The sequence below is a fragment of the Tigriopus californicus genome, chromosome 4 (assembly GCF_007210705.1).
Source record: "Tigriopus californicus strain San Diego chromosome 4, Tcal_SD_v2.1, whole genome shotgun sequence".
Taxonomy (NCBI): domain Eukaryota; kingdom Metazoa; phylum Arthropoda; class Copepoda; order Harpacticoida; family Harpacticidae; genus Tigriopus; species Tigriopus californicus.
Window position 1 is genome coordinate 7,175,304 of NC_081443.1, and position 26,786 is coordinate 7,202,089.

The 26,786-nt window shown below is 43.8% G+C and overlaps 4 protein-coding genes across 6 annotated transcripts; 3 read left to right on the forward strand and 1 right to left on the reverse strand.

Moving 5' to 3' along the window:
• Nucleotides 1–381: 381 nt before the first annotated feature.
• On the forward strand, nt 382–8,851 carry LOC131879046 (3'-5' RNA helicase YTHDC2-like). 3 transcript variants are annotated; one of them, XM_059225244.1, is made up of 13 exons: nt 382–664; nt 1,929–2,151; nt 4,466–4,765; nt 5,163–5,491; nt 5,559–5,827; nt 5,890–6,229; nt 6,292–6,473; nt 6,554–6,968; nt 7,053–7,519; nt 7,593–7,979; nt 8,055–8,302; nt 8,364–8,560; nt 8,633–8,851. In XM_059225244.1, exons 2-13 carry the CDS (start codon nt 1,965–1,967, stop codon nt 8,738–8,740), a joined length of 3,429 nt encoding a protein of 1,142 aa, XP_059081227.1. In that variant the 5' UTR covers nt 382–664; nt 1,929–1,964; the 3' UTR covers nt 8,741–8,851. The 3 variants fall into 3 exon arrangements, with proteins under 3 accessions (XP_059081227.1, XP_059081226.1, XP_059081225.1); XM_059225243.1 differs by lacking the exon at nt 382–664 and adding an exon at nt 1,147–1,242; XM_059225242.1 differs by lacking the exon at nt 382–664 and having other exon boundaries at nt 1,738–2,151.
• A 118-nt stretch (nt 8,852–8,969) lies between these two features.
• Nucleotides 8,970–13,656, forward strand: LOC131879051 (uncharacterized). The gene is made up of 8 exons (XM_059225252.1): nt 8,970–9,139; nt 9,207–9,358; nt 10,218–10,388; nt 10,459–10,633; nt 11,839–11,975; nt 12,044–12,316; nt 12,376–12,504; nt 12,734–13,656. The coding sequence occupies exons 1-8, from the start codon at nt 9,115–9,117 to the stop codon at nt 12,764–12,766; spliced, it is 1,095 nt and encodes a 364-aa protein (XP_059081235.1). The 5' UTR covers nt 8,970–9,114; the 3' UTR covers nt 12,767–13,656.
• A 142-nt stretch (nt 13,657–13,798) lies between these two features.
• Nucleotides 13,799–16,176, forward strand: LOC131879055 (uncharacterized). Its single transcript, XM_059225256.1, has 4 exons — nt 13,799–14,125; nt 14,187–14,352; nt 15,450–15,638; nt 15,708–16,176. Exons 1-4 carry the CDS (start codon nt 14,086–14,088, stop codon nt 15,859–15,861), a joined length of 549 nt encoding a protein of 182 aa, XP_059081239.1. The 5' UTR covers nt 13,799–14,085; the 3' UTR covers nt 15,862–16,176.
• Nucleotides 15,880–19,316, reverse strand: LOC131879048 (pyruvate dehydrogenase phosphatase regulatory subunit, mitochondrial-like). The gene is made up of 6 exons (XM_059225247.1): nt 19,123–19,316; nt 18,694–18,931; nt 17,922–18,635; nt 17,677–17,856; nt 17,004–17,616; nt 15,880–16,939 (listed from the first exon to the last, which is right to left on the reverse strand). The coding sequence occupies exons 1-6, from the start codon at nt 19,284–19,286 to the stop codon at nt 15,987–15,989; spliced, it is 2,862 nt and encodes a 953-aa protein (XP_059081230.1). The 5' UTR covers nt 19,287–19,316; the 3' UTR covers nt 15,880–15,986.
• Between the last annotated feature and the right edge of the window lie 7,470 nt (nt 19,317–26,786).

Sequence of the window (26,786 nt, forward strand, 5' to 3'; positions counted from 1 at the left end):
GTCAATCAGTTAAAGACAAAAGTTGTCAAACTGATGAGGGCCACAGTTGAGCTCCGCCAAGTTCGGTCAGGGCTGAGGCATGGCCTCGTCGATTTCGAGGTGGGCTGAGCCAGAGCCTAAACCCAGCTCGAGAACATGAGCTGGGCTCACATATAACTCGACCTTTCGAGCTGAGCCGGAGTCTAAACCCAGCTCGAGGTGGTCTGGGCCAAATACGTTTCAACAGCTCGAGCTGGGCTGAGCTCCGGGCTAGCTTCCAGCCCATTACATCTCTAGTCTGATCCCATTAAAGGGCCATGGCTAGCAGACTGGCTGAATAACGAACTGCCATTTTCTCGCAAGATAACAAGCTTAGTTGCCGTCGCAATCTTGATGCCTGGTCCTATTGGAGGACGGAGTCGGAACCCTGGAAGAAGTCTGAACAACCAGACCAATGTCGACCGGTTGCATTATGAATATTCTATCTGGTGTCACTAGAAATACAAAAGCACTTTCCGACAGGAATCGATTAGGACTATCCAAGCCATTAACGCGTCTAAAGTGTCTCTCACGAGAGGTGCCCTCGTAGAAACTGGAGCTTTCTAGAGTTTCATACTTAAATTCAAGCATCTCTTCAAGCCTTTCAAGATTGTCGACACTTGCTTGAAGTTCCTCCGTGAAACAGGTTCTTGACGATATTTGGCTTTTTTCATGAAGGCAACAATGTTTGTGACCTGACTGCATTTTGTGATCAATCCTTTACAAATATGATTGACAGAAATCTCTGGAAGCAGTTTACCATCGAAAGCCAACTAAAATCTAAATTCTTGAAAATACTAAGCTCATTCCCAACTTCACTGCATGTTGTTGACTTGTAAGGCAATGATCAAAACTTCGCTCTCAGTTGATGCCGTTGACGCTCCTTTCGGGAGGGTTTCATGTCTTAACATCTCTGATAGACGTGCCAAATCTTGGACGAAATCACCCTAGTAAAAAAAAAATTCTCATTCTGAGTATCCAATCTGTCTTTGGTCCTCTTAGCTCTGTTATGGCCCTTGTGGGCGCTTTTGAGCGTTCATTTAGTCGAGGCCTTGTCAAATAACCCGGACAACCTGGGAAAACCGAGGGTACGGTAGTGGACTTTAGTCGAGTCAATTTAATTCGTCCGGGATATCCTTGCTGCCGCCACCAATTCCCATCTGGAATGACAAAATGACTAAGGAATGAATTGACTTAACAACAATTACGAGGAGCATATCATCAGTAATTGCAACAACTTTTTCAACTCCCAATGACTTAAAAAGTTCTCGATGGTTAGAGAAACAATCCGGATATAAGAGCTTTTTTCATGATATTTTGTATCCGGATTTCATAGCCATAAGCTATCGCAACTTGTGCTTTCAGTTAGCATTCTTTTGTTGGGGTTAGGCAAATACTTTTCCAATGCCATGAATTACAATTGATAGGTAATTACTCTTATTCATTTGTATTTGAAATTATAGTCCCAGTGTAATGACATTTCCTTGTATAACTTACCGTGGTGAATGTCCATTAAATTTGGCGAAGTCTCGGACCAACAATGACTAGTAAAACAGGTCAGAAGGTCAACTGGCCATGGGCAAACAGACTTCTGACTATATTGTCATTGTAAATAATTGGTCAAGGTTTTGTGTCCAATTTGAAGTCATCTTAATTTTAATGCTAATATATTCTATTTTAGCCGATGCCATTGCCATATTTTAATTACATCTTGAGCTTTTGATCCAAACGAAACTATGTCGAAAAGTGTGTTTTGAGGCATGTAGCATGTAACGAGCCTCTGACACTTGATATGAAACTGGCGTAGTGTAAACTGTAAATACAAAAAATCCCAAACCCAGCTGGCCACCCTGGATTGGTGGGCCTAATGTTTTGATTCGCTCCGGAAAATAAAAAGTCATCCGTTTCAGTCGGCTCCGTCCGTGCCACGCCTCCATCCCATCAGTATGAGCCCGCCCGTCGAGCCATCAGACCCGCCTCCACCGGCGGCGGTGGGCCCCTGGCGGTCCAAGAGGGCTATGAAAGCCCGCTCAAAGGGTCCGAAGTGGCCCGCCTTAAAGAATGTGGGCCAAGAACTGCGATTGGCCTCGCAACTCAGACTCCGCGATTTCCAAGCCAATCCGGAGGATATGGGTAGGTGGCCATGGCTCTGCGGTCTTGCATTCCACCTGTCATGAGTGGGCGCGTCCACGTCCATTACGAACATCTTCTGACATTTGGGGTAGACGTCACTCTCCCAATTCGTTGGCGGTCCTACTTTTTCAATACTGAACCTAACCTTTTTAAACCCAACCTAAAATAACTCAAGGCACTATGTTCTAGAGATGCGGACTGCGAACGGAAACAAGAAATATTTTATCCCCTAAACCGTTCCCTTTATTTCAAATAAGCACTTCATTCGACCACAAGATCTGGTTGTATAGATGAATTTTGCCAAGTTTGAGCCCAAAACTATGCCAAGGGAACTCAGGAGATACATCCAAAGTTATGTAGTAAACAATACATAAAATTCAAATTTTCGGCTTGCTCTTGGTCAGTTACATCAGCTTTTGACAATACAACTGTGAAACAAACCACTTTACAATTAAATGATAGAAAAACGACCTGCCCTCAATTGGAGCGATCTTTGTTTCTTATTTTATTGCTTTACTTCGAAAAGTGGTTCAGAGTCGTTATGACCAAGAGCAGGCCGATTTGGCGTGAAGCTCGTTCACAGTCCATATTTCTATAAGTTCGTGTCCAAGGATACATCTCTATGCCTAACCTACATTCAAACAATATTTTAACAGCTATGAACTTCCTTTCTAAATAGTCTATTCAAGCCACTTGCTTGAATAGACGATAGGGTGCAAACTAATTGGTGGCAAATAACGTGATCAGACATTGGATCGCTTGGTAGTTCATTGCATTTTCTTAGCCATAGCTCAAAACACCAATTAAAATGAACCTTGAATTCTAAATCTAGGCCTACGAACAATTGACCACAAACTCAAAAACGGCCATGGCCAACTATTTGGTGAAGAAAATCGAGTCCCGTCAAATGGCCTGTCACAGGGCCTCTGAATGTTTTTGTCGACCCAAATTAAAATCTTGGTAATATACTTCAATTGAAATAGTTATGGCTGGTCTAAACCTGCCCAAGATGAGGATGATTGAATTCAGCTTTCGGCCTACAAAAACTGAGCAATACTGAGACAATACGCAAATAGTTATGTTTGCCTTAACTTGGACGTGGTATTTGTCCAGTTGCGCCTGAAAGTAACAGCCACACGCCCAAAAATGGCTAAATGCACGAAATTCGGAAAAAAACGAAAATGGGATGAATCCGTTTGACGCTGATAAAAGCTAGAGTACTCAAAAAGAAAAAAACTACAGAGATACATTCTTGCACTCGAAATTGGTTGTAATGGCGCATATTCGGTCACAAATCACCATCGCAAATTGAGGTTTTTTTCTGGAAAAAATGACATAAAAGAGCATGATAGATAAGTTTGCTCTTCCCCTCTTGAACCTATTTATGTACACTGAACGAAATGACTTATTGAGTCATCCTCACTATGATTTCAAATTCTAATGGCTATTTCGTTGCTCAGACCGTTTAGACATTTTTTTATATTGAACCACATTTGCATAATGTTTATTCAACTACTTATATTATGATTACGCCGTACTATGGCCAAGAGTCGCGAAAAAGAGAAAGATAAAAACTTCAATTGAGAAGCCATCATGTAAACATGTAAAAAAGTAATGATAGTCCAAAGACAAATCCGTCGCAATAACGTTTTTATAAACCACGCTAGTCTGAAGATATTTGCTTGTTTACTCAATGGTGACCAATTTTAGAGCGAATTTTTTTGGGATCAACTGTTTTCTTGTTTGTTCTTTTTAACCTGATCTAGGATATTTATTCGGGGGTCCAAGATTTGGAAAGAAAAAAATAGTAATTGAACTTTTCGTCATTTGTTTCGTGTTGTCTATTGACATGCCTTTTATTATAATTAAATAGGATTGTCTTTGTGTTGGATTTGTTTTGCTAGCTTAAATAATCTTTGCCGCCTTTTATGATTTTTTAAGTAAGTTTTTGGCCCTAAAAGCAGGTCATTTCCAAGCCCTCTCAATCACTTACAGCCAGTGACGGATGATTCCACTAACTTTGTTCGTGAGTAAATGCTAAAGTGTCACGCCTTTCATCTAAAGCTAGATCATGTTTTCTCGTCATTAAATCTAAGATCACCCCAAGTCGAATCCATCAAACCTCATTGCCCCAGAAAACCTTACTCAAACTGGATAACTTGCCTTAATGAAAGGCACTAACTTGAACTATTTTTAAAGTAAAAGTAGGCCTTCGTAGCCGTGAACAATTCTTATATAACTCTAGGCGAGAATGTCACACCGCCCCCCTAACTTTGAATTGGTCTGATTGATGATCTGATCTTGATCATTCTAGAGCTGGAATTTCCCTCGTCGCTCACCTCTGAGGAGCGCAGTTACATCCACCGCTTGGCCTTGTCCATGGGTCTCAAGTCCAAGAGTCGGGGCAACGGAGCAAAGCGCTTCTTGACTGTGTTCAAGCACACCGGTTCCACCATTGTTCGATCGGATGCTACCCTCAAGATGAGTGCGCGCGCTCTCACCTCCGTTCACACCTTTCTCCGACAGAACCCGGCCACACCCAAGGAAAAAGAAGACTACCAACCGCCCACTGATCGGGATCATCGGGCACATTCTGCCGGAGCGGGCGAAACAGGTGGGTGAAAATTAGGGCCAGGGATTCAGGGACGATCAAGAACGAAGTCCTGGGATTAAGTTCACAAATGCTCAATTCTGAAAAGATTACAAACGTTTGTGATACCGTTCTATTGGATGCCGCCAAAGCACGTGCCGCAGAATGATATGACATGATTTGATATTTTTAGTGACATGTTCTAAGTTACTCGTGAGAACTTGATGAAATTTGTAACCCATTTTCATGAATGATATATCCATGTTTCAAGTTACAGTGTTCGGGTTGCATTTGTCAATGAGGTACTCGTTGATGTGCTTGTATGTATTTTTTTGAGTAACTGCAAGTAGGAAAACTATGACTAATGTATTCGCCCAAGTGAACTCGATTGAACCCACTTATAATTTTTCTTGAATGTCAGGTGGGCGTGAAATTAGCCGTATGACGGGTAGACTGTTGGGTGGCGCACCCAACGTCCCACCTCCCAGTTCGTGTTCTCGAGAGGTCTTGCAGATCCGTCAACAATTGCCTATCTGGTCACGACAATCTGAGATCCTACAAGCCATCGCCTCGCACCAAGTCACGTTGGTGTGCGGACACACCGGATCGGGCAAGACCACCCAAGTGCCGCAATTTATTCTCGAACAAAGCGCGGAGGAAGGCTTGCCATGTCGCATGGCTTGCACCCAACCGCGACGTATTTCTGCCGTGTCCATGGCCGAACGTGTGGCTTTTGAGCGGAATGAAAAGGTTAAAATACTACGGCGGATTTCATCTGAACCAGGTAAATAATCAATGCAAATACATCTCTTTGTAGGTCGGTCAAACAGTTGGTTATCAAATCAAATTGGAATCTCGGATCTCGCCGAAAACCCTGCTTACCTTTTGCACTTGCGGTGTCCTTCTGCGGACTCTCATGGGTAATCCAGCCGCATTGGCCTCTTACACTCACATCATCGTGGATGAAGTACACGAAAGGGAACGATTGGGAGATTTCTTGCTCACCGTGCTGAGAGAAGGCCTAACTCGACACAAGAATCTCAAACTAATCATTATGTCTGCTACCATGGACGAACACATTTTCACGTAAGCCACCCACCGGAGTGTGAGGGTCCAGCTCATATATTAGTTCTTGCCTCTTGTTTCAGATCCTACTTTGCCATGCCCAGCTCAATTATTGTCCCTGGAAGATTATTCCCTGTTCAAGAGTTCTTCTTGGAATCTGTTCTGACCTTATTGGATTCTGACAAACAAAATGCCAAACGCAAACAGACCATCGAGGTCCATTCACAGGATCAAGATTTGTCTTTAAACGCTCTTCAAATCGCAAACCCCGAAGATCAGAATGTGCCGAATTTGAAACCAGTTTTAAGTGCTGACGACACCGCTGCTTTAGACGAAGCACTTTTGAATGGATTTCGGTCTGATGCAGCTCTTCAAGTGTTGCAGGACCTGGTTTTGGATACCAATGGTTTCATTGACTACCAGGTACAGGGGTCGTGTCTAAAGCGGGGAAGAATTTAGATTATAATGCTTTAATACTTCCCTAGCACTCAGTAACTGGTGTGACTCCTTTGATGTGTGCATCTGTACATGGAGATATCGATTTTATGGAACAACTCCTGACAAGTGGATGCGATGTGGATGTTAAAGCTAAAAATTCTTGGACGGCTTTGGATTTTGCCAAGTCTCAGAATCAGAAAGCCGCTGTGGATACTCTAACTTCTTGCAGGTAACTAGGGAAATATAAATCGTGGATTTCAAGGAAGAGGAAATATTATGTGAATGCTTTTGCTCTCTTTCGATACACAGTGGGGATGTCATGAGCTCTTTGATTTCAAAAAACCGGGATGACTGGATGAGTCTCCCCGAAAATCAGCGCCAAAGTTTAGAAGCCTACAATCGAACGAGGCCTCAACATGAAGTCGATTTTAATTTAGCTGCCCAACTCATCGCTCATCTCCACGAAACTGAGAATGTCACAGGAGCAATCCTGGTGTTCCTCCCAGGACTACACGATATCATGACCTTGAGGAATTTTCTCTCACCATTAGATGGCCTTCAAATTGTCATGCTACATTCACGATTGGTAGGTTTAGACCAAAGAGCCGTATTTAAGCCTCCTCCTCGGGGCCTTCGGAAAGTGATCTTGGCCACGAATATCGCAGAAGCTTCAATCACAGTGGAAGACGTTACAGTTGTTATTGACTCTGGCAAAGTGAACGAGGTAATTTAGGCTTGCTCGGTTTTGAATGTAATTGAATAAGGAAGTTGATTTATATTGACTCGTGTTTTTGTATTTCATTCCCAGATCAGTTTTGATCCTCTGGCAGGAACGACTATGCTAAAGACCGTTTGGATTTCAAAATCGTCAGCCAAACAGAGACAAGGTCGAGCTGGTCGATGCCAATCTGGCAACGTCTACAGGCTCTATTCATCACTCGAATTCCAAACCTTTGCGGAACACACTGTGCCGGAAATTCTACGCACACCGCTCACGGAGTTGTGCCTTTACACGAAATTGGTCACTTGCCCTAATACTTCCATTGCCGATTTTCTCTCCCGAGCTCCCCAAGCTCCTTCGTTCTTTTCCATCCGGAATGCCATTCAAACGTTGAAATCTTTGGAAGCATTGGATGCTTGGGAGGATGTCACGGTTTTAGGTAGTCATCTCTTAGACCTGCCAGTGGATCCCAAATTCGGGAAGATGATTCTTTTCGGGGTGATAATGAAATGCTTGGATCCTGTCCTAACATTGGCTGCTTCACTCGGTGGTCGGTAAGATAGGAATAGAAATGCGAAAAAATTGCGAGGAAGAAGTCGGATTTTCTACAATCTTCAATAATTTCAGTGACCCTTTTGTCATTCCTAATGATCCGGATAAACGAGCCATGGTCAAAGCCCGTCGGCGTCGATTTGTGGGCGAGGCCTACTCGGATCATTTAGTGTTATTACGAGTATTTCAAGAGTGGGAAAAGGCTCGGTCAGATGGGCGGGAACGGGCATTCTGTGTGCAGGAATCGGTTTCGGGTCCCGCCATGGAAATGATCCTAGGAACTCGAAGCAGGCTTCTGGCGCAACTCCGAGCATCTGGATTTATTCGCTCGAAGCCTCCCCATGATATGAAGGATCTCAATAAACATTCTGACAATTGGCCTCTAGTCAAGGCTGCATTGACTGTGGGATGTTATCCAAGTCTGGCTCGACATGATCGCGAGACGGGCTTACTTCGTTCGGCGTAAGGGCTTCTATATATCCTTTTCCGTAATTTTTACCCCAAATTAATCCGAGGTATTTTTTTATTATTCTTTAGCAAAGAAAGCACCTTACGACTGAATCCGGACTGCTCTTTTTTTGCTGCGAAAGGAAAAGGTTCGTCCAATTCAACAAAATCGAGCATCAAATCCATCCCCACAGACTGGTTCATTTTTGAGGAAATGAGTCGACTGGGCAGGATGGCTTTGATCCGTGGTGTCACGGCCATTTCGCCCGTGACCGTGCTACTCTTCGCCGGGCCGAGTCGAAGACCCTCTTGCCATTTGGATCCGGAGGGTGCGGCAGGCAAGTCCAAAAACGGTTGTCGAACCATGGGCGAACTTAATGCATGGAATCCTTGTTCCAGGTCGCTCTCGAAAAGATGAATCAAGTGATAGCGAATCTGAGACCTATCAAGATGGGGCCAACGTCTCAATTCAACTGGACGATTGGATCACATTCCGATGCGAGCCATCTTTAGCCCAAATTGTTTGGGATCTGAAAACCAAATGGTGCTCTCTTCTAATGAGACGTCTTCAACATCCAGACCGACCCGCCTCTCCGGTAATTCCACAAATAGGTATTCACTTTCAGGGAGACGCCTAATGAAATGATATCATTTCCTTCAAATTCCAGGCAGACAATAGTTTCATTGATTGCGTGGCTGGCCTTTTGAGGGCCGAAGATCAGTGCGCCAAGTTTGTTCAACCCTCTGGAATTGGACAGAAACCCATTTTCGTCTGATTTTGTGTCGCTTCATGTTTCCTTCAATGACCATGTTTACTAAATGTGGTTATTTGTTGTTTTTTTTGTGATGAGAATTGTTCGACGATAAACGTTACGTTTCAAACGTGACCATCATATTGAGAATTTGCACCACATGAGTTCGAGTCAACGAACGTCCATTCATATCCCCCATTGTCTTAGTTTAATAGTACGTGAAGCCGTTCAGTGAGTATAGGATGTCACGTCAAAGTCCCTTGTAATTAGGCTTGAATATCAGCGGATTAACGGCTTAGCTTTGCTTACCTCTTACTTCTGATTCTGAGAGGTCGAGAGACCAGTTCGCACAAAATAGCCCAAGTGAGCACAACCGAGCACTTCACTTTGAGAGCAAAATGTCGATGGGAACCATAGGTCCAGGTAAAGGGAAATCCATGATTGGACATATTTTGAGCATTTGTTCTTGAATCGGTTACATTTTGTGCAGTGACCCCAAGCTCTGCGAAGAGGAAGAGATCTCGAAGCCGAAATCGTGAACTGAAACATCCGTGGATTAACAATTTTCACCAACTGCGGAAAGACATCCCAGCCTTGGAACGGGCTGCAAAATATTCCGAATCTTTGTACATTATGTTAAAGGTACCTCCCAATAGGTATTATTTTGTCTTCAGGTCGATGTATAGCCATTTTTCGGTAATCATTTTAGGTAAAAAAAGAATGTTTTGCGTTAGTGGGCGGCAGTCTGATTTGAAACCTCTACTCAAAGAGGCACTTACTGAGGCAAAATTTTACGTGCAGAGAATGCCAATTCAGTGAAGAAAATAAGCCTCAACACGAAGTCAAACTAAAACTAGACACCCATTAACCATGCCTTCACACTTTCGACCCCAAGAAAGGCCAACCTCCCTCATTTCTACATGTCAATCCCAAACGCCCAGAAATGATATTTCTGAACTGTAAACTTTATACCGAAGTGTACATGCATAAATTTCCAGACACTGGATGTCAGACGACCGACCATTCGGTTGACTAAACAGTACAATAGATGGTCTCCTGGGAGTTGATCGCAAACCGGTTAATTGTACTGTTTAGCCAACCAATTGGTCGGTCGTCCGACATTCAGGGTCTAGAAAACTATCGTATATGCCACTCGCACAACACCCATTCGTTTCAACTTGTGAAGGCCGGATGACGAGGCGATGAATTAAGATGAAAGACTGTTTTTCGATCCTATTCGGCTACTCATCTTTTTATTTCTCTAAGAGATACCTCGCAAAAATGGCATCTGTTGCCCAACAACAAAACCTTAGCCTTCATTCAATTTGTTTAAACGAACCGTATCCCAGAGCAGTATTAGATACTGTGTGTACTGACTGTGTACTGCAACGACAAATTGGTACTCGGGAGTAGTTTTCTTGTGTATTTGGTACTAATTTCATAATGTGGCTAGAATTTGAGTGATTGAATTGAAAATCTCATGCTGTTTTGGTTCTTGAAGGAGTCTAGCCCTATTATGAAGTCGACCATGATTCAGAGCGAGGAACTGGCTGTAAATGTGATGGAGTCGCTTCAGAGCTTTGCTAAGACATCGAATTTGACGGCCATGTTGGTTCAAACTCAGGATTTTATGGAGGATCAACTAGAGCAGATGGTTCTCACAAGAAAATGGGTAAGTCATAAATCGAAACCTAGACCATTACCGAATGCTCAAAATAGAAGCATGCGGTGATTTCTTCAAGATGACCGAACGAATGGAGAATGCAAGTCAGGAGGCTCAGCAGCGAATGCGGCACATGCAAACGCAGATGCTGATTGCCTTGGATCGGAGCTTCTTTGACACCTTGGAAGGCATTCATGCTACTATGGATCAGATCGAGGGCGTGTGCGGTACCATTCTTCTTCCGCCTTCTGCAGGTCGGTCAAAGCAAGAAATACCACATTACTCGTGTTTGATGAATCATTTATTTTTGACCATGATCCACTCGGCTAAATCATTCATGTAATCGACATGTTGGTAGCATTAAGACGATCAACCATGAAAATGACAAGGCCAATGGTAGATGTCTCTACTTTTGTTTTATCTGGGTCCATATTGATTTTCTAAAATGAGGGGGTTTTACTATTTTCACGAATTACATCATTACAAATATTCATACGTACAACATCAAAGTGGGTCGCTTTTTTAAGTGTTTCGCCTTTTTTATTTCCTTTATTAGAGCCCAGATCTAATGAAAAATTGGGAAGAAAAAAAATCATCAATTTGTTTTTCTTTTTGTGATCTGTGTGCTTGGATTTGACATACCTGGTAAGTGCAAAAGCATATAAGGTTTTTTTCTTCCCTCGCTCCAGAAAATATTTCTCCCAAAACTCTTAGGACTACCAATCATACCATTGAATGTCAGTTTGTGATCAAGAGGGCTCGGAAAAAAATTGTTTTGAAGGGCCAAATTATCAATAAAATTTTTTTTGAAAGTACCAAATAATTTATTTAGATAGGAAAACAAATTTCTCAAACACAAAGATATAAGCCTATTTAAAAGCAAAAAGCCACTTTAAAAGACAACGTCAAATTATTTTTTTTCAAAAGTTTGAAGCAAATACCCAAGGCATCAATTTTTTTATCATTTCAAAATGTTTGAAGTCAAAAGGCCTTGAAGTTGTCTCCTAACTTGGACCCCCAAAGTAATACCCTAAACCTTGCAGGTTTCTAGATCAAATTTGGTTCCTCTGGGTGCTTTATTTTAGGTATCTCTTAGGCCGAAGAGACCTGGGCTAAAATGCAAATGTTTTCATATTTGCTCTTTTGCGTGTAAAATATTGATGTTCTGTATGTATTTTTAGGAAATGCTTGAGCTTTTGCCAAAACGGCAAGCGGGAATAATGTGAGAATTAGAGAACAAGTAAAACCAAAACCTCCAAAAAAATCAAAATTAATTCAAAATATAAAAAAAAATTCTCCGTGCCCTCCTAATAAAATATCGCTATTGTTATAACTTTCAAATAAATTTTGCAGGGTTTTTGAACAGGTTTTTGAGACGACCTTTTTTTAAATTTCCGTCATTTAAAAAACAAGCATTTTCGTTTCAACGTTAGCTCATGTCAAGATTTCTCCCTTTTAGAAGATACAAGATTGACGGGTACATTGGATTTTCGAAGCACCGTCAAGCGTCTCTTGAGGCTTTCATGGCGGTTCAACGGCGGAGTTCTTCAGTGGATCTCCCAAAAGGTGTACCCTTTCATCGATTGGAATAACTGGGTAAAATCTAACATACAATATGGTGTTCATGGAATCTCTGTCATAAGAACTTGACCAATTTCCGACAGATGCTGTTGGTGGAGTCCCTTTATCACCCCCAAAAAGTCCAATACCGATTCCAAACCATCCGCGATGAAATTGGGCGGAAAAATGTCTCCCGTGATTTAAATAGGAACTCAGAGCTGCTCTTCGTGGATAAGCAAGCCATCTATCTTGGCCGGAACGTCCGTCATGCTTGGGAAATCATGAGTGGGGAAACCCGACGAATCTTTGACTTGATCATGGACGTGAACGAGTATTTCAAGATTCGTCTTCTTCAACTGACGGACGATCTGAAGGAGGTAAGAGGAGCTGTTAATCATTGCAAAAGTGTGAATGATGTGCTAATCTCTTTGTTCAGGTCCGATCTATTCAAGATTTGACGGTTCTCTGGGTGCAACAAATCAGGACAATCGTTCAATTCATGAAGACTTCGAAACCGGGTTACATCCACGACTTCGACGTCTTGACCAAATTGCAAGCTTGGTTGGTGAGTGAGGCTAAAAACTGAAATGGCTTTGGTTGGAATGGGAAAGTGACTCGGGATAATTTGCATTGCCGCGCAGTTTTGCGGTAAACTCCATTTGGAGTGCAACTCGAAAAGTGGTTTGATTCTGCCCAAACATTCCGCACGACTCTTCGATTATGAAATGCCCCCTTGTCCCGATTGCGCTTTACACTGTTGGTATTGTGTCACTTCAATCCAATCCTCTTTTCAGATTAAGCAAGAAAAAAGTCTGAAGACCGCCTAGGATATCCCTAGGAAGACCATTGACGAGATTTGACCGGAATGTGTACAATATAAAATCAGTCTTGTGTTCATCTAAAAGTCCGGAATCACCAGATGTTTACAGTTTGCCAAATATGAAGACTCAATCAGGGGTTATTAAAAACTTCTCTGTGCGCAATCGCTTTTTAATTCAGAGGGATTCGAGGAGCGTGATGAGCAAATCTCCTTCGCCGAAGACCAAAAAAAAATATCTCAGTGGAAACCTACCACACGTTCCCAAACGTCCCACGGTTGATCGAGATATGGTTAGGAGCAAAAAATTCACCAAATATGCGATAAAGTGATTGAAGGTTTGGGATTAATTTATACTTAAAGATACTGTAGCTATTCGAATTTCTAAGCACTAAGAAATTACCTAACATATATATCTAATACTGATGTAACCCATCTGCTATTGGCAGTGCTTGAACTTTTACCATTACCTTTTAGAAAAAGCAATCGATATCGTTACCCTTACCGCTCCTATTGCAAAAAAGGGGGCCTAACACTAGAAAAAAATCTTCATGCGATTTTTTAACATTCAGTAAAAATGACTCCAGTGATTATTTATTTGATCCCGTCAGTGGCAAGTAAGTCATTGCATATGAGACGGAACCTAAAACATCGGGTAAGAAACCTTTACGCATTTTTCTTTCCCTCCTTTGTACAAGAAGAATGTAACGGTAACAGTAGGGCTAAAAACCCGTTCCGATACCATTACCGTTACTTTTTCAGAAAAGTAACATGTTACCGGTAGCATCACTCAAGCCCTGACTATTGGTATATTTAACCAATACTACTATTATTGGATAATACATATGTTATGCTTGTGATTAAACTACACATGTTAAAAATAAATCTAACGGATAATAAGTTCTTTGGGAGTAATCGTTATTAGTGTTTCTAAATTCATCTTGAGTAAGTCTCTATCCCACCGTGTATGGATACTTGGAGTCTAGTACACTGCCTACCCTAAAAATCTGCTCGTCTTGCGTATGACTGTCGCAAAGAATTACGCACCTGTGTGCGTACGTCTCCTTTCAGTACATAACGAGTACGATCGATCGCACATGGCCGTCTCCCCGAGAAAATTGCATTACGGCCATGGAGCGCGGGAAATGAGAAGATCTCGACTTCTTGAGTAATCCTCCTTACTCCTTGGCGTTCAAGACATCTGGCCGATAAATTAGTCCGTCATTTTTTGCCTGCCAAACAACTCCGTAATCAAAGGGCTCTTAACTGACCATTTCTTACTTTATACTTGATAACTTTCAAACGAACGCCATTGCCAAGTGCATCACAATGTTAAAGCTAACCACAGCCATCCTATTGCTTCTCTCGGGTAAGTCAGTTTCTACACATAATTTCTGATGGTTAACTAATGACTTGGTAATTATTACTAGCCAATGATGGTGACTGTTGCTTTGGTCAACGATCGCAAACTCGAGCCGCCGATCGAAGGGGTATACGGAAATCCGATACAAAGTTAATGCGGCTGAACTCACCAGGACAGAGATTTACCGCAACGCATGGCATTCAACTCAAAGCCGGACAACATCAGAATATGATGTAAGCTCAATCAAACATGAACTTAGGGCACTTCGTAGTAGGTTGGCGATACAGTATTTGGGTATGATTGTTGAATGATGTCTTACAGGGTAATCCCAATCTGATGTACTCTCAATGTCAAGTACTAAATCTGCAAATGAAGTTGGTTTGCTATAGGAGTTTTGCCTAAAGTTCAAGCTATTATCAGAGAGGTTCTTTTCTTATTGATAGTTGTTGATCAATATGAGCGCCTAAAATTGGTAACAAATGTCATTTCCCAAGCGAGGATCAAAGTTTCATGACAAATGATCATACTTACCTGGTACATAAGCTTTCATCAGGAGTTTTTACAGTACAGCTCTTTCTTTTATCAATACCATTAAAAAGTAGAGCATTTTCACCGATTGAATTCAGAACAATTTTTGGCTATTCAAGGGACATTTGTTATTTTGTTCGAACAACTTTTGAGAAAGGGGAATACAGAGTTAGTAAAAAGCCTGATGCGTAATAAGTATTTCAATCAAACAAATCGAGGAACACGTCCAGTTATTCCGTCTCCAAGGGGGCTAAAATTCACTCTTGCTTTATTGGGAGATGCCAGGAAAGGTCATTAGCCAAAGTGGTGTGATCTCATAATTGTAAATATATCAAAAGGTCGAACATATATCTGGTCAATTTTTGGCCAATTTTTTGTCCAACTTTGTCCATTGATAATGTGGTTTTTGTATTCTCTGATTCCCTTGTCCTAATATTTTCCTCTCTTCTGAAATATTTATAACCTTTAACAAAAGTGAAATTTAAAAAAAAAAACCGACCCATTTCAGAGCCAGAGCCGCAAAAACAAAGTAGCAAGATAACGAAAACAAATCATGCATGTCTACAGATATATGACCAAATCAAACTCTGTCAAAATGAGCATACCTGATTTACTGAATGCAATTATAGAAAAATCTCCTACTCCATGCTAAAAAAACACTAAAGAACTTTATGTACCAGTAATGATGAAAGGATATTTAAAAAACTAATCTGGTGCATGATAAGCCCTTTAAATTGCTTTAAATTAAATTTTAAATTAATTTAATTAAATGAATCACTGAAAGATTTGCCTCATTTTCCAGCTTTGTGGTGGATCGCGATGATGTGAGATATATGTCGGTAAGTGCCAATATCGCTCTCCGAGGTACCTTAGGAGCTCCCGACAAATATGACCTCTTCCTCAAGAAGAATAGCCCGCCCACGCCAATACACTATGATACAAAAGCCACCGTTACAGCGGCCGAAAGCTACGTGGGATCGGTGTTGTACAGGTAAGTTCTCAGCTGCTTTTGGGCCATTCATATCTGGGCTTTTAAAAAATGATACAACTTTCTTTTCAGTCGAGACATCACGATTCCGAAACCCGCGCAAGGCAATTACCATTTATTACTGATTGCCCGAGAATCTTTTTCGGACCTCCTGATCACAGCCATCATGGATTACCCACACAACCAGACGGAGAACAATCTCTCACTCCAGTACTCTTACACTTGACGGAAAAAGCTTGGCCAATGTCAGGGAATTCAATGTGCTATATAATATCCTACTCAAAACTCGCACGTATCGTTTGATTATTCAGTTGGTTGCGACGCGTTGAACGAAAGAAACGTTCGCGATGGTCACTTCGGCAGATCAAGTTTTTCCGATCCCTCAGCCTCGATTCGGGCAGGTAACACGGGAGGTGAGAGTCGAACTTTGGCAGGATAACGCGTGCCTGCGATCTCAATCTCGTAGTCACCCGATCGGACCCACTCGTCCGTGACTCCATCTTGATCGTCTTGTCTGTGAACGAAGCCCAGAGCCACGTGGCGTTTCAAGGAAAACCCATAACTGGCCGTGGTCACAGTGCCAACATAGTGGCCATTGCGGAAGATGGGCTCATTGCCCCAAGGCCAAGGGTCCGCTTCGTAGTTGTGCTCTGCTCGGTCCAACAGTAACATGACCAGGATCTTTTTCCGGCCTTCTTTCTCCATTTGAGCGAGTCTTTCCTTGCCGATGAAATCGATATCTGAATGGATCTTGACACGGTAGTTTCGACCGCAGTCCTTGGGTGTGGAGTTGGAGTCCAGATCTTGTCCCCAGAAGGCGTAGAATTTCTCAATTCGGAGGGCTCGCATGGCGTAATATCCGAGATGTTTAATGCCAAATTCTTGCCCCGCCTCGAAAAGCGTCTCGAAGACATGGAGAGCAAACTCGTTGGGAATGTAGAACACGCATCCCAATTCACCCGTGTGCGTAATGTTCATGGTGAGGATGTCGGGCGCGCATCCGATGTCCAGATATTTGAAGGTGAAGAACGGAAAAGCCTTGCTGTCGAGCTGCATGTCCGTGATCTTCTCAAGCACGCCCAATGACTTGGGGCCCATGAGACAGAGTGACGTGTACAAGGAAGTCACATCATGCAGGTAGACTGAGTTGTCCAGGGGTAGATGCTTCTTCATCCACGAGTACGACTTCATCTGCTGAATGGATGGGGACATGAGCATGTACCTATTTTCCGCCAATCGAGCCACCGAGCAATCGTTCTCGAAGCCGCCCTCCTCATTTTGCATCCCCGTGTGAATAATGCTACCTAAAGGAAAGAAAACACGCTTCAGAAGCAGGAATGTTATTGAGCGCCAACAGCCTTCCCCTACCGATGGGAATATTGACGTCATTGGAACAGAGCTTTTGCATGTAGTCCACCACCTCCAGATTGCTGGACCAGATATCCATCTTGGCAAAGGAAGTGTAGTCGCACAATGCGACTTTCTCGCGCGCCGCAATGAACTCTTTCTCCACGATGGAAAACCAACTGGGTTTGTAGAACGTGTTGGATTTGGCGATATTGAGCGTATCCTCAGGTTTGGGCTCTCGTTCGCCATCCGATTTGATGTACTCCAGGCCCAAGAAATTCGGTTCCAGCGATTCCTTCTCAAAGTACATGGGGCGTTCGTAACCCATGACTTGATTGAACCGGGCACCCGCCTCCTTTAACTTGGTGAAGATAGGCGAGGTTCTCAGAGCTCGACCCGTTTTGAACTCGGAGAATGGATAGGGTATGGCATAAATGAGGCCGGGAACTTCTCGCACTCGATCTCGGAGAAATTTGCGATTATTATGGAGGGGCAGGAAGCGTTGGATGTCCAAGTTGTACATGTCGAATGGGGTGCGCCCTTTGGTGATGTAATCTGCAATCACTTCGCCCACACCTCCGGCTGCACCCACTCCTATCGATCGCATGGCGGCTGCCACGTAATATTGCTTGACCTTGAAATAATGAAAACGGTAAGGCCATCTTTAGGTACCTTTAGCACTTGATTCTCTTACTTCGGGAGCTTGGCCTAATATCCATTGACCATCGGGAGAAAACGGCTCGGGTCCGTTGGTGAGCCGATCCAGTATGGCATTTTCCATGGAAGGAACACGTTTGAGAAGCCCCTCGAGTAGAACGTAAAAGTGATCCCAGTCCACAGTCAGGTCTCTGGGGCCTCCGAGCGGGAAACCATCCTAAATGGAAACGAGCTTTGGGCTTGGATGGCTAAACAGGAGTCAATTTCGATGAAAGGACCCACCTCAAAGGCCGGTTTGGCTTTGGGTTCAAATCCTCCGGCCAAGAAGCGGCCTTCGTTTTCTCGGAAGTAGATGTGACTATCGGGATCTCTGACAACGGGGTTATTGGGCGGCAAATTGGCCACGGGCTTGGTGTGCAGGAAATAGTGCTCCGCCGGATGCAATGGCACGTGCACCCGGGGATAGGAGAGAGTCCCCACGTATCGGGACCAATAGCCCGCTGTATTCACAAAGTGATCGCACGGGATATACCCCTGGTTCGTGGTCACCCCTTGGACTTGTCCATTCTGGACCTCCACCCGCTCCACTTCACAATTGGACACGAATTTCACTCCTTGACGCGAGGCCAATTGCGTCAAGGCCAGACAGATCTCCAACGGGTTAGCCACGCCATCTCCGGGCACCCACAGCCCACCCTCCAGATCATCCAGCTTGATAATCGGGCACAACGCGCCAATCCCATCCCGACCCAGAATCTGGCAGTCCACGTCCCGCCCCGAGGCTTCGGATTTGAGACGTCGATAATGATGCATCCGCTCTTTGGTTTGAGCCACGTACAAACTGCCCACGGGCTTCCATCCCGTGTAGTAACCCTGGGCCTCGAGCTCGTGATACAGATCCCGCGAGATCCGACTCAAGCGCGTCTCAACCGGACTGAACTTGAGCAAGCCCACCAATCCGGAGGAGTGCCAAGTGGTTCCACCGCCAAATTCACCCTAGACAAGCACGAACACGATCAGACCTCGAACCCGCCCCAGTCCATGCCCATCTCACCTTGTCAATGACCACCGTGTCGGGTCCCAGGCCGCGTTGAGCCAATTTGTAGGCAATGGCCGCCCCCTGAGCCCCACCTCCGCAAATCACCACCCGGGCTTGATCGGGCAAGGTCAAGCTGGGCAACGGCTCCTCGCTGGCATTGCGCAGACCCACCCGCTCAGCTTCGGTGGCCGTGGCCGAGATGGTGGGTCGGCTCAAATCCGGACCCACACCCCCCGTCGACATCATGGACACGCTGCCACGCCCCCAATAGAAAAACCCAATCAATCATAATTCGGAATCAGAATGTCAAACGGGTCCCAGGTCAAAGTAGACAAAGTATTACAGACCAGAAAATGGGCGTTCTTGGGTTCAAATCAATTCATGAAGCATGTGAATCATGATCTCTCAAAATGGATGGGAAATGATCAGGTTGAACATACGGACCTGTGACGCCATCGGAGGGTGTTCTGACAGCATGAATTGGGCGTGGAATGGACCGATCCACTTCCGCCACTTGGGAGATGGCGAGTAACGAGAATCCGTGGCTGACGCCCCGCTCCACCCGCGCCCCCCGCCACCCGCCATCGGCTCCAAAGTGAGCCGCTCATTCAGATGGGACCACGGCTGAGGAGGAGGGTCAAGGCTAGGCCAGGCTACACAAGGAGGACCGTGTCAATTCAATAGTTCAATCGGAGACCCACCATTAAGAGAGGGAAAGAAAGACTTGCCTTGATTTCTGTCAGAACTTTCAGAAAGAGCAGGAGATACACAAACAATGTCACCAATGGGAGTGCGACAGCGACCTCTATCAGGCCGAATGTCGCAATGACGCACCACGAATTATTGGCCAATTGAGAACCGCTGCGGGTCCAATATCCTATCGCACCCGTACCCCATAGGCATGATTCAGGGTATTACGCTAGTTCAATCAAAAAAGATATGTGGTTCCCGGGGAACGTGTCAATATGGACGGCTGGTTTTGTTTGTCGCTAGATGGCGCTTGGTCAATCTGACCCTGTGAATGATGAGTTTGGACTAGGGCATCCCCTGGCGGCGATCGAGGGGAAATCATTTGGAATGACCCAATAAAACTTGGCCTTTCGACGACCAACCTATATGATATGGTGACCGCGATACGGCGGGTGATGGCCATTCATCGGATCAAAAGTTCAGCCAGGTTGGACTAAAATCTAGCGATGGAATCCAAATTTTTATGACAAAAGTCATTCCGAAAGATAAGACAAAAAACAAGCGATACTTCGCTTTTCCTTTGAGGGGTAAGGAATTCATTTATCGTATGTCGAATCACGGACTTCTAGAAATATGGACTGTGAACAAGCTTCCCGCCAAATCGATCTGCTCTTGGTTATAACAACTCTGAGCCACTTTCCGAATTTAATGTAATAAAATCAAAAAAATGTAGATATATTTTCTTGTAAAGTGGCTCCTTTCAAAGTTATGTTGACAAAAGCTTATGTAGCTGACCAAGAGCAGGCGGGAAATGAAATTCATATTTTATGTACTGTTTACTACATAACTTTGGACATATCTCCTGAGTTCCCTAAGCAAAGTGTTGGGCTCAAATTTGCCCAGGTTAATCCATTCAACCAGATCTTTTGGTCGTACTAACTGCCGGTTTGGAAAAAAAGTGAACGGTTTAGGAGATAAGAAATTTTTGGCTCTGTGCGTAGTCCACATCTCAAGAAGTCCGTGGAGGAAATGACACCACTACCATCTTTGCCAAACTATATTGTGTTTTGACAATTTTATAGGCCGATTATTAATCCACCCTGGCAAAACTATTCAATGGCCACTTATCATAGATTGGCTCGTACGCATCCATGATATCCTTTTATTTTTGGGTCCTTGGGCGACAAACTAACACAATTGAATAAGTTACTAAAACTATGAACTATCTTTTCTCGGTGTTCAAGTTTCAATAATAAGACTTCAATGCTTAAAGAAATTGAAAAGAAACTGACGTAGAAAACTTAGAAAAAAACGTGCTTGATGCGAATTAAGAGGACACTAAAATTGTGACTGGAGTAAGCAATGATCTATCAATCTAATCCATCTATATGATCTATTAAGCCCTGTCTGAGTGCTAAACGTTTGTTTCTGCAAACTTTCATGAAAGACCAACCACAAATCATCTTGCCTACTAACGATTTTCACGATTCTCTGAATCAGTGCCGCCATTTTGATGCTCTTCTGAACAACCCTTTTTGAAGGCAGGCGCCAGCAGCCATGGAGACTTCGTTCTCGGGTTAGATCGTGGAATTTGCGGGCTCTTTAACCAATTTTCGTGCTGGCTAAATTGTTTTGTCTTGCCTTTGTTTCATGGCAGTCAGGAATTCGACATTTCGGCGTTGTTACCTCTCTGAATAGTAGATCATCCTGGCACACCACGGTCCGACCCAGACATTTTGGGTTGCCCATGGCAAAACCTACGGCCATTCTCATCAACTTAGTAGGTTGGACCAATTGTTGTCTCGGGTTTCGGGGTGACGACAAGCTCAATCAGTGTTGAACCCGCATACAGTCTGGGCCTCCCTTGTGCAACTGATCCAATCACCATTGAACGAGGATTTACAAAACTGAGGGTGGCCTCTTAAGCCAAAGCATAAGCACTGACTTTTTTTAAAAGCTTGACCAAAGAGAAGACAAGTGTCAAATAGTTGGCGTTTACTCGACCCGAGTCACCGGCATGAACAATGATCGGGTAGATATGGGAGTGTAAAAACATTGCCGGGTTATCCATTTTAGCCATGTATTTTGAGCAAAGTTTTGCCTTTGTGTCCTGTGTCATGACATGGAATTTGCATGCTCTAGGGAAAAGGGAACAAAGCATAATTCTGGACCTTCTGAATGTTAAAAATGATCGAGTACATGGGTGTATGACATAGTCAGCATTGGATCGTTAATGAATCGACGAGCGGTTTGACCAACAAAGCAAATAAGTTTATTCATTAATCTGATTTGATTTGTGGGACTAGTACAATCCTAAGAATGTATCTGAAATGCCTTCCCAAATCAATTTCATTCATACATATTGTGCAGACGAACTTTGGAAAATTTATATGACGGAAATTGTGTAGAGCTTTCCCGGTATTATATCTTTATTAATACATGTTTCTACGGACTAAACGAATAAGGGTATTCATCCAAAATTGTACTTGCTAGCAATCACGCAATCAAGTTTGTCCTCAACTGTTTATAAAAGACAAAAACTTGAAACCTTGAATGCCGCAAGACAACATATTAATAAAAAAAAGCAAACAAAATGTTTCAATTCAAGAAGACCAAGTCTTTGCCTAAAATATTTATGCAGTATTCTTGGAGCAAAGACACTCTTTAAAGAATTTGGACGTGGTTTGTCATATTGATGCTGATGGTGATGAGGACGAGGACGAGGAGGAGGGAGCAGGTTCGTTCGGACATCATGCCACAAGTTCGATCCAGACGACGAAGACGAAGACGAAGACGAAGGCAAGGAATGAGAGGGGCTTGAAAGCCACTGACTGGATCCTCTTCAATAGAATGAAAAATCATTTCTCCCTGCAATATTGAATTGGCCGACGGAGACTTAGGACCCTGGGATGGCCAAGACTAGCCCCGTAAGTGCTGTTGTTGCTGCTGTTGTTGTTGTTGTTATCCGTTGTAGTTGGATACCCGGTGGTACTAGACTGCCCACCATTGCTACGGGGGAAGCTAAAGAGCTCTGTCATTATGGCTAAATACCGACGGATTCCAAGTCGTCTCCATCTTTCCTGGAGCAACATGCTCGATCCCATTGTGGCGGCTTCAATAGCCCAGCAATCGGAATACGTCGACATCAACTCGTCGTATGGGTGGATTCGAACAAAAATGTAGTCGTTGCCGAAGCTAATCCATACATATCGTGGCTTTCGTTTCTCAGGGATTCAATTATACACAATCTTATATGCTATGCAATTGGGAAAAACAGCTTCAAAGTTGTTCACATTTCACTTTTCAGGCATGGTCTAAGCAGGTATTATTGGTATTACTAAACATCATAAGAGACGTTTGATTGATTAATGAGACACGTTCTTGTTAAGAGGTAGGATTAGAAACTCCGATACCCAAAGATCTGTTTTGTATTGCATACCTGTGATCACAATGAAGAAGCATGCAACATCACAAGTATTTCGTCTCGTGTCGGATGAGGTCTTAACGCGATTCTCCTCATTACTCTTCCTTCCTAACTTCATTTGTCCCATAATTGGACCCGCACCTCCTCCCGCTATCCCTTGGCCAATGGACAAGGCTTCTCTGCTTGCATTCGTAATAGTACCCAATATTCATGATGAGGTTGGAGTTGAGTTGAAGCGAGTTCTGACTTCTTCCAATGCTCTTTCTCTCTCTCTCTCTCTTTCTTTCTTCTTCTTCTTACCTTGGGAGTTTGGCCGATCGGCCAAAAAGCGAGCTCAACCAAAGGGAAAAGAGCGAAAAAGTGAGTGAGGGATTGAGGGAGGGAAGAGTGGTAAGTACCTACGTACGTACGTACGTAGGTACCTACGCTCTCTGGTGAGTGAGTGATTCCCAAGGAGGTAATTGTTTCAATTATCTGGAGGTTGGATAATTGCATGTTAGTCCAGACAGATTGCAGTGGTTATACAAACATTTCATCTGGCCACGACGTCGTCGAGAGTGAGAGAACTCAGGGGAATAATTGACTTGGATTCTTGCCCTGTCATGGTGTTGGTACTTCTGGAAAAACCACTCACCGCTTATACACCTACTACATATGTGGGACTGCCAAGTATGGACACCAAATTACACCTTCGACCTGCCGTTTGAGCATAGATAATTGAACTTGATCAAGATTCAAATGGCCTCCTCCTGGTCCCTCCTGGTCTGGGAAAGAATTCATTATTATTATTATTATCATTATTATTCTGGCCCCCATTCAGCTACTGGGCTCTATCATCATAATTAATTTGTGGACACTTAGAGCCTCACGGGAGCTGATGTATACTCCTTTCCAATCAAGTGGACAGTCTAACGATCTCGAATGTGGCCGTGCTAAGGGAGAAGCGAAACGTTATCGTTCAATCTGGTTCTTCTACTTTTGGCTTGGTCGTCGCCTTATTCGACTTCGTCTTCGTCGTCGTTATCGTCGTGGAAGTCATGTCTGAATCCGCCTGATGCTGGTGGGGGTGATAATGATGGTGATGGCTCTTGGGTTTCGTTCGGAATTCTTCAAAATTGAATCTGACTTGAAAATGGGCGGTTTTGGAATCTCGTCGTTTCTTTGGCGCAACCAACCATTTCTCCTCCTCCTCCTCCTCCTCCTCCTCCTTCTTCTTCTTCTTCCTCGTGTAATTCTTCTTCTTTGCTTTGGAGCATGATGGTTGAACTTCGTACCTTACTAACCAAGCAACCCGGGAAGCAAGGAAGCAGGGAAGGCAGCCACATTTTCCTGTGTGTTCCGTGCGTGTGTGTTGCACCAGGACTCGTTTTCCATCCAGTATTTATGAAGGGACCCGCAATATGTTGGGGAAACTGCCTTTAGTGCACCCATTGGTAAGTAATGATGAGAAGGATGGCGGTGATGCCAGTGGTGTTCGCGTATACATGCTTTATGGGAGAGTTTTGTGTTGGCATGAATGTAAGAGAAGAACCCATCCAAAACGGTCCAAGTACGTACGAGTACGACGTACGTACGCTTTGGTCTCTGACATATAAAATGGGCTGCTCCCATGCATCACTGCCCCCTTCTAGCCTCATCGTTCGTTCGTTCTTGGTCTTCTTGTTCTTCTTCGCCGTCGTCTTTTTCTCATGTTCTTTACTTTTGCACTTCCAACACTAGACAGTCGACCCCGCCTCCTTTCGTATCTGGTTGAAATGGCCTCGTGAGCGTTCTGCCATACCCGGCAACCCCTACATTTCTTCTCTCTTTCAAGATGAAACGAACAACTGTATTCATTAGAGCCCCTTTTTATGAAAAGAAGGAAGCCTCCCTAGTTGGACGCGAAAGTTTCCTCTCAAAATCAATTTTTCCAATCACCCTCTAACAGTAGCGTTCGAGACTACTCCACCAAAAAAAATACACTCATTTCTGGCGACAAGGATGGAAAGAGGGATTTCCAAAAACATTGGCTTTAAACTCATGACGACGACGACGACCTTTTTCTTATCCGTCCTGTTCGGTTGCCCCATGAATGGGACTTCTTCCAATGACAAGCTGGCGGTTGTCAGTACGTCGCTATTATCGTCGTTTGTCGGGTAACAGGATCTGAAAGGGACTAAAATAACCTCTGGTGGGTGGGTGAGTGGAGTAGTGTAGGATACAGGATCGTGGTGGGACAGCAGTCAATGATTGCCAGTCAAGCCAGTCGTATGCATGTTAAATCTAGTCTCATAATATCCGTCGTCCAGGAGCTCCGCCCTTCAATTGTGGTTTCCTGTTGCATGATCTGCTGAGTATGTTCCAATTGGCGACCTAAAAAAATGACTACACAAATGACGAAGGTCACAACTTGGTTTAGTCCTTAAGGGTGCATTTACGTACGTCGACGTAAAAACAGAGTTTAGTCAATATCATGCTTTCGAGCAACTGTACGTAGATGGAGAAAGGTGATTGAATCTCCGAACCTCATTAGCATACCTTTTGTGTCAGCCAATGCGCCTCGAGTATGGATCTGGTTGAAGTAGAGGGGCTTATTTAGTACATTAATTAGTTTTTTTAAATGGTATATCTTGTATACGAGATGCACCCATGGATGGGCTTCTCGAAGCATTCCTGGCATGCAAATACGATATTTCTACGTTGGCGTTCCGAGATTTTCCCCGAGTCCATCAATTCTCGAGCTAAAACGCCAGAATATACATGATGGATGGGTGATCTAACCTCCGATAACTAGCTCCACTCCCAAGCAATGTACCAATGTACCATGCTAGGGCGATGGTGGGTGTCTCGAGAAAACCACTACACACATACTGTACACACGAAGAAGCCAACTTGGACATTCAAAGTGATCTTTACTCTATCCACAGAAGAGATTGGGCGAGGATTGTTTGCACAAGCCGGATTCACCCACTGAACGAGATGGATGGATTGGCCCCGTCCACGGGGTGGGTCGGCTCCATCACCGCTCGTATTCCACTCACACACATATACATACACACACACGCACACACACATACACATCCATATTCATACTCACTTGTATACATACGCTATGGATCTAGTAGAGAACTGTACATGATGGAGGTCGTCATGGATGGTATTTGCTCCCACGACCGCCCACTAGGTTTCTTTTCCATCCACCATAACCACCACTACCACCACTACCATTGGCGTTTGGGAGCAGTACAATACTGTCAATAAGAATCCACTGATGAGCACATAAGAAGGGCTAAATATTCATGAGCTGTCCAGACCTCCTCATATTTAGCGGCGGAATCTTGAGGGAAATATAGCCCTGAATGGAAGGACGAATGGATGGATGGATAGATGGATGGATGATGTTGAGATGGGAGATGAAAATATTGCGAATTGAATGTGTGCCGAGTGGGCCTTGGACATGATTGTCCTTCTCTGTTCTGAACAATTGCCACAAGAGTTTCCACAAAAAAATGTTCTCGCAATAATGGTGCTACCAACTCTAGCTGGCTTGAAAAACGTCTTCGGTGGCTCAGTCTGACTTTGGATGATCATCTGTGCGCTCTTCCTCGTTTTCTTATTTTCCATTCTTCTCTTTTCATCGTTAGTGATTCCTTTGTTCTCCACACCTTCCCTCGATATCGATCAAAAAAATCGAAGTTTCCGGGGAAAATAGATCACGGGGGGAAAATCGTGGAGAAAAAGAAGCCAGGGTCTTCTTTCCTTTTCTTTTGACACCTCCAAGTTTGTTAATCCCCATGGACCTTTTCTCCGTCTTAATTGTGACACTCATGAACCCAACCAACACGCTCAGGACATGCCAGTTTTAATGCCTTAACGGGTACATACGCAGTGGAATGGGACCAAAGCCAAGATCGTCGTGGGGATACATCAGAGAAGAGATATCCCCATAAATACGAGTAGATAATGGTGCCCTTTGCCCGACAATGGGGATTTTGATTACGGTTTAGTATGGGGA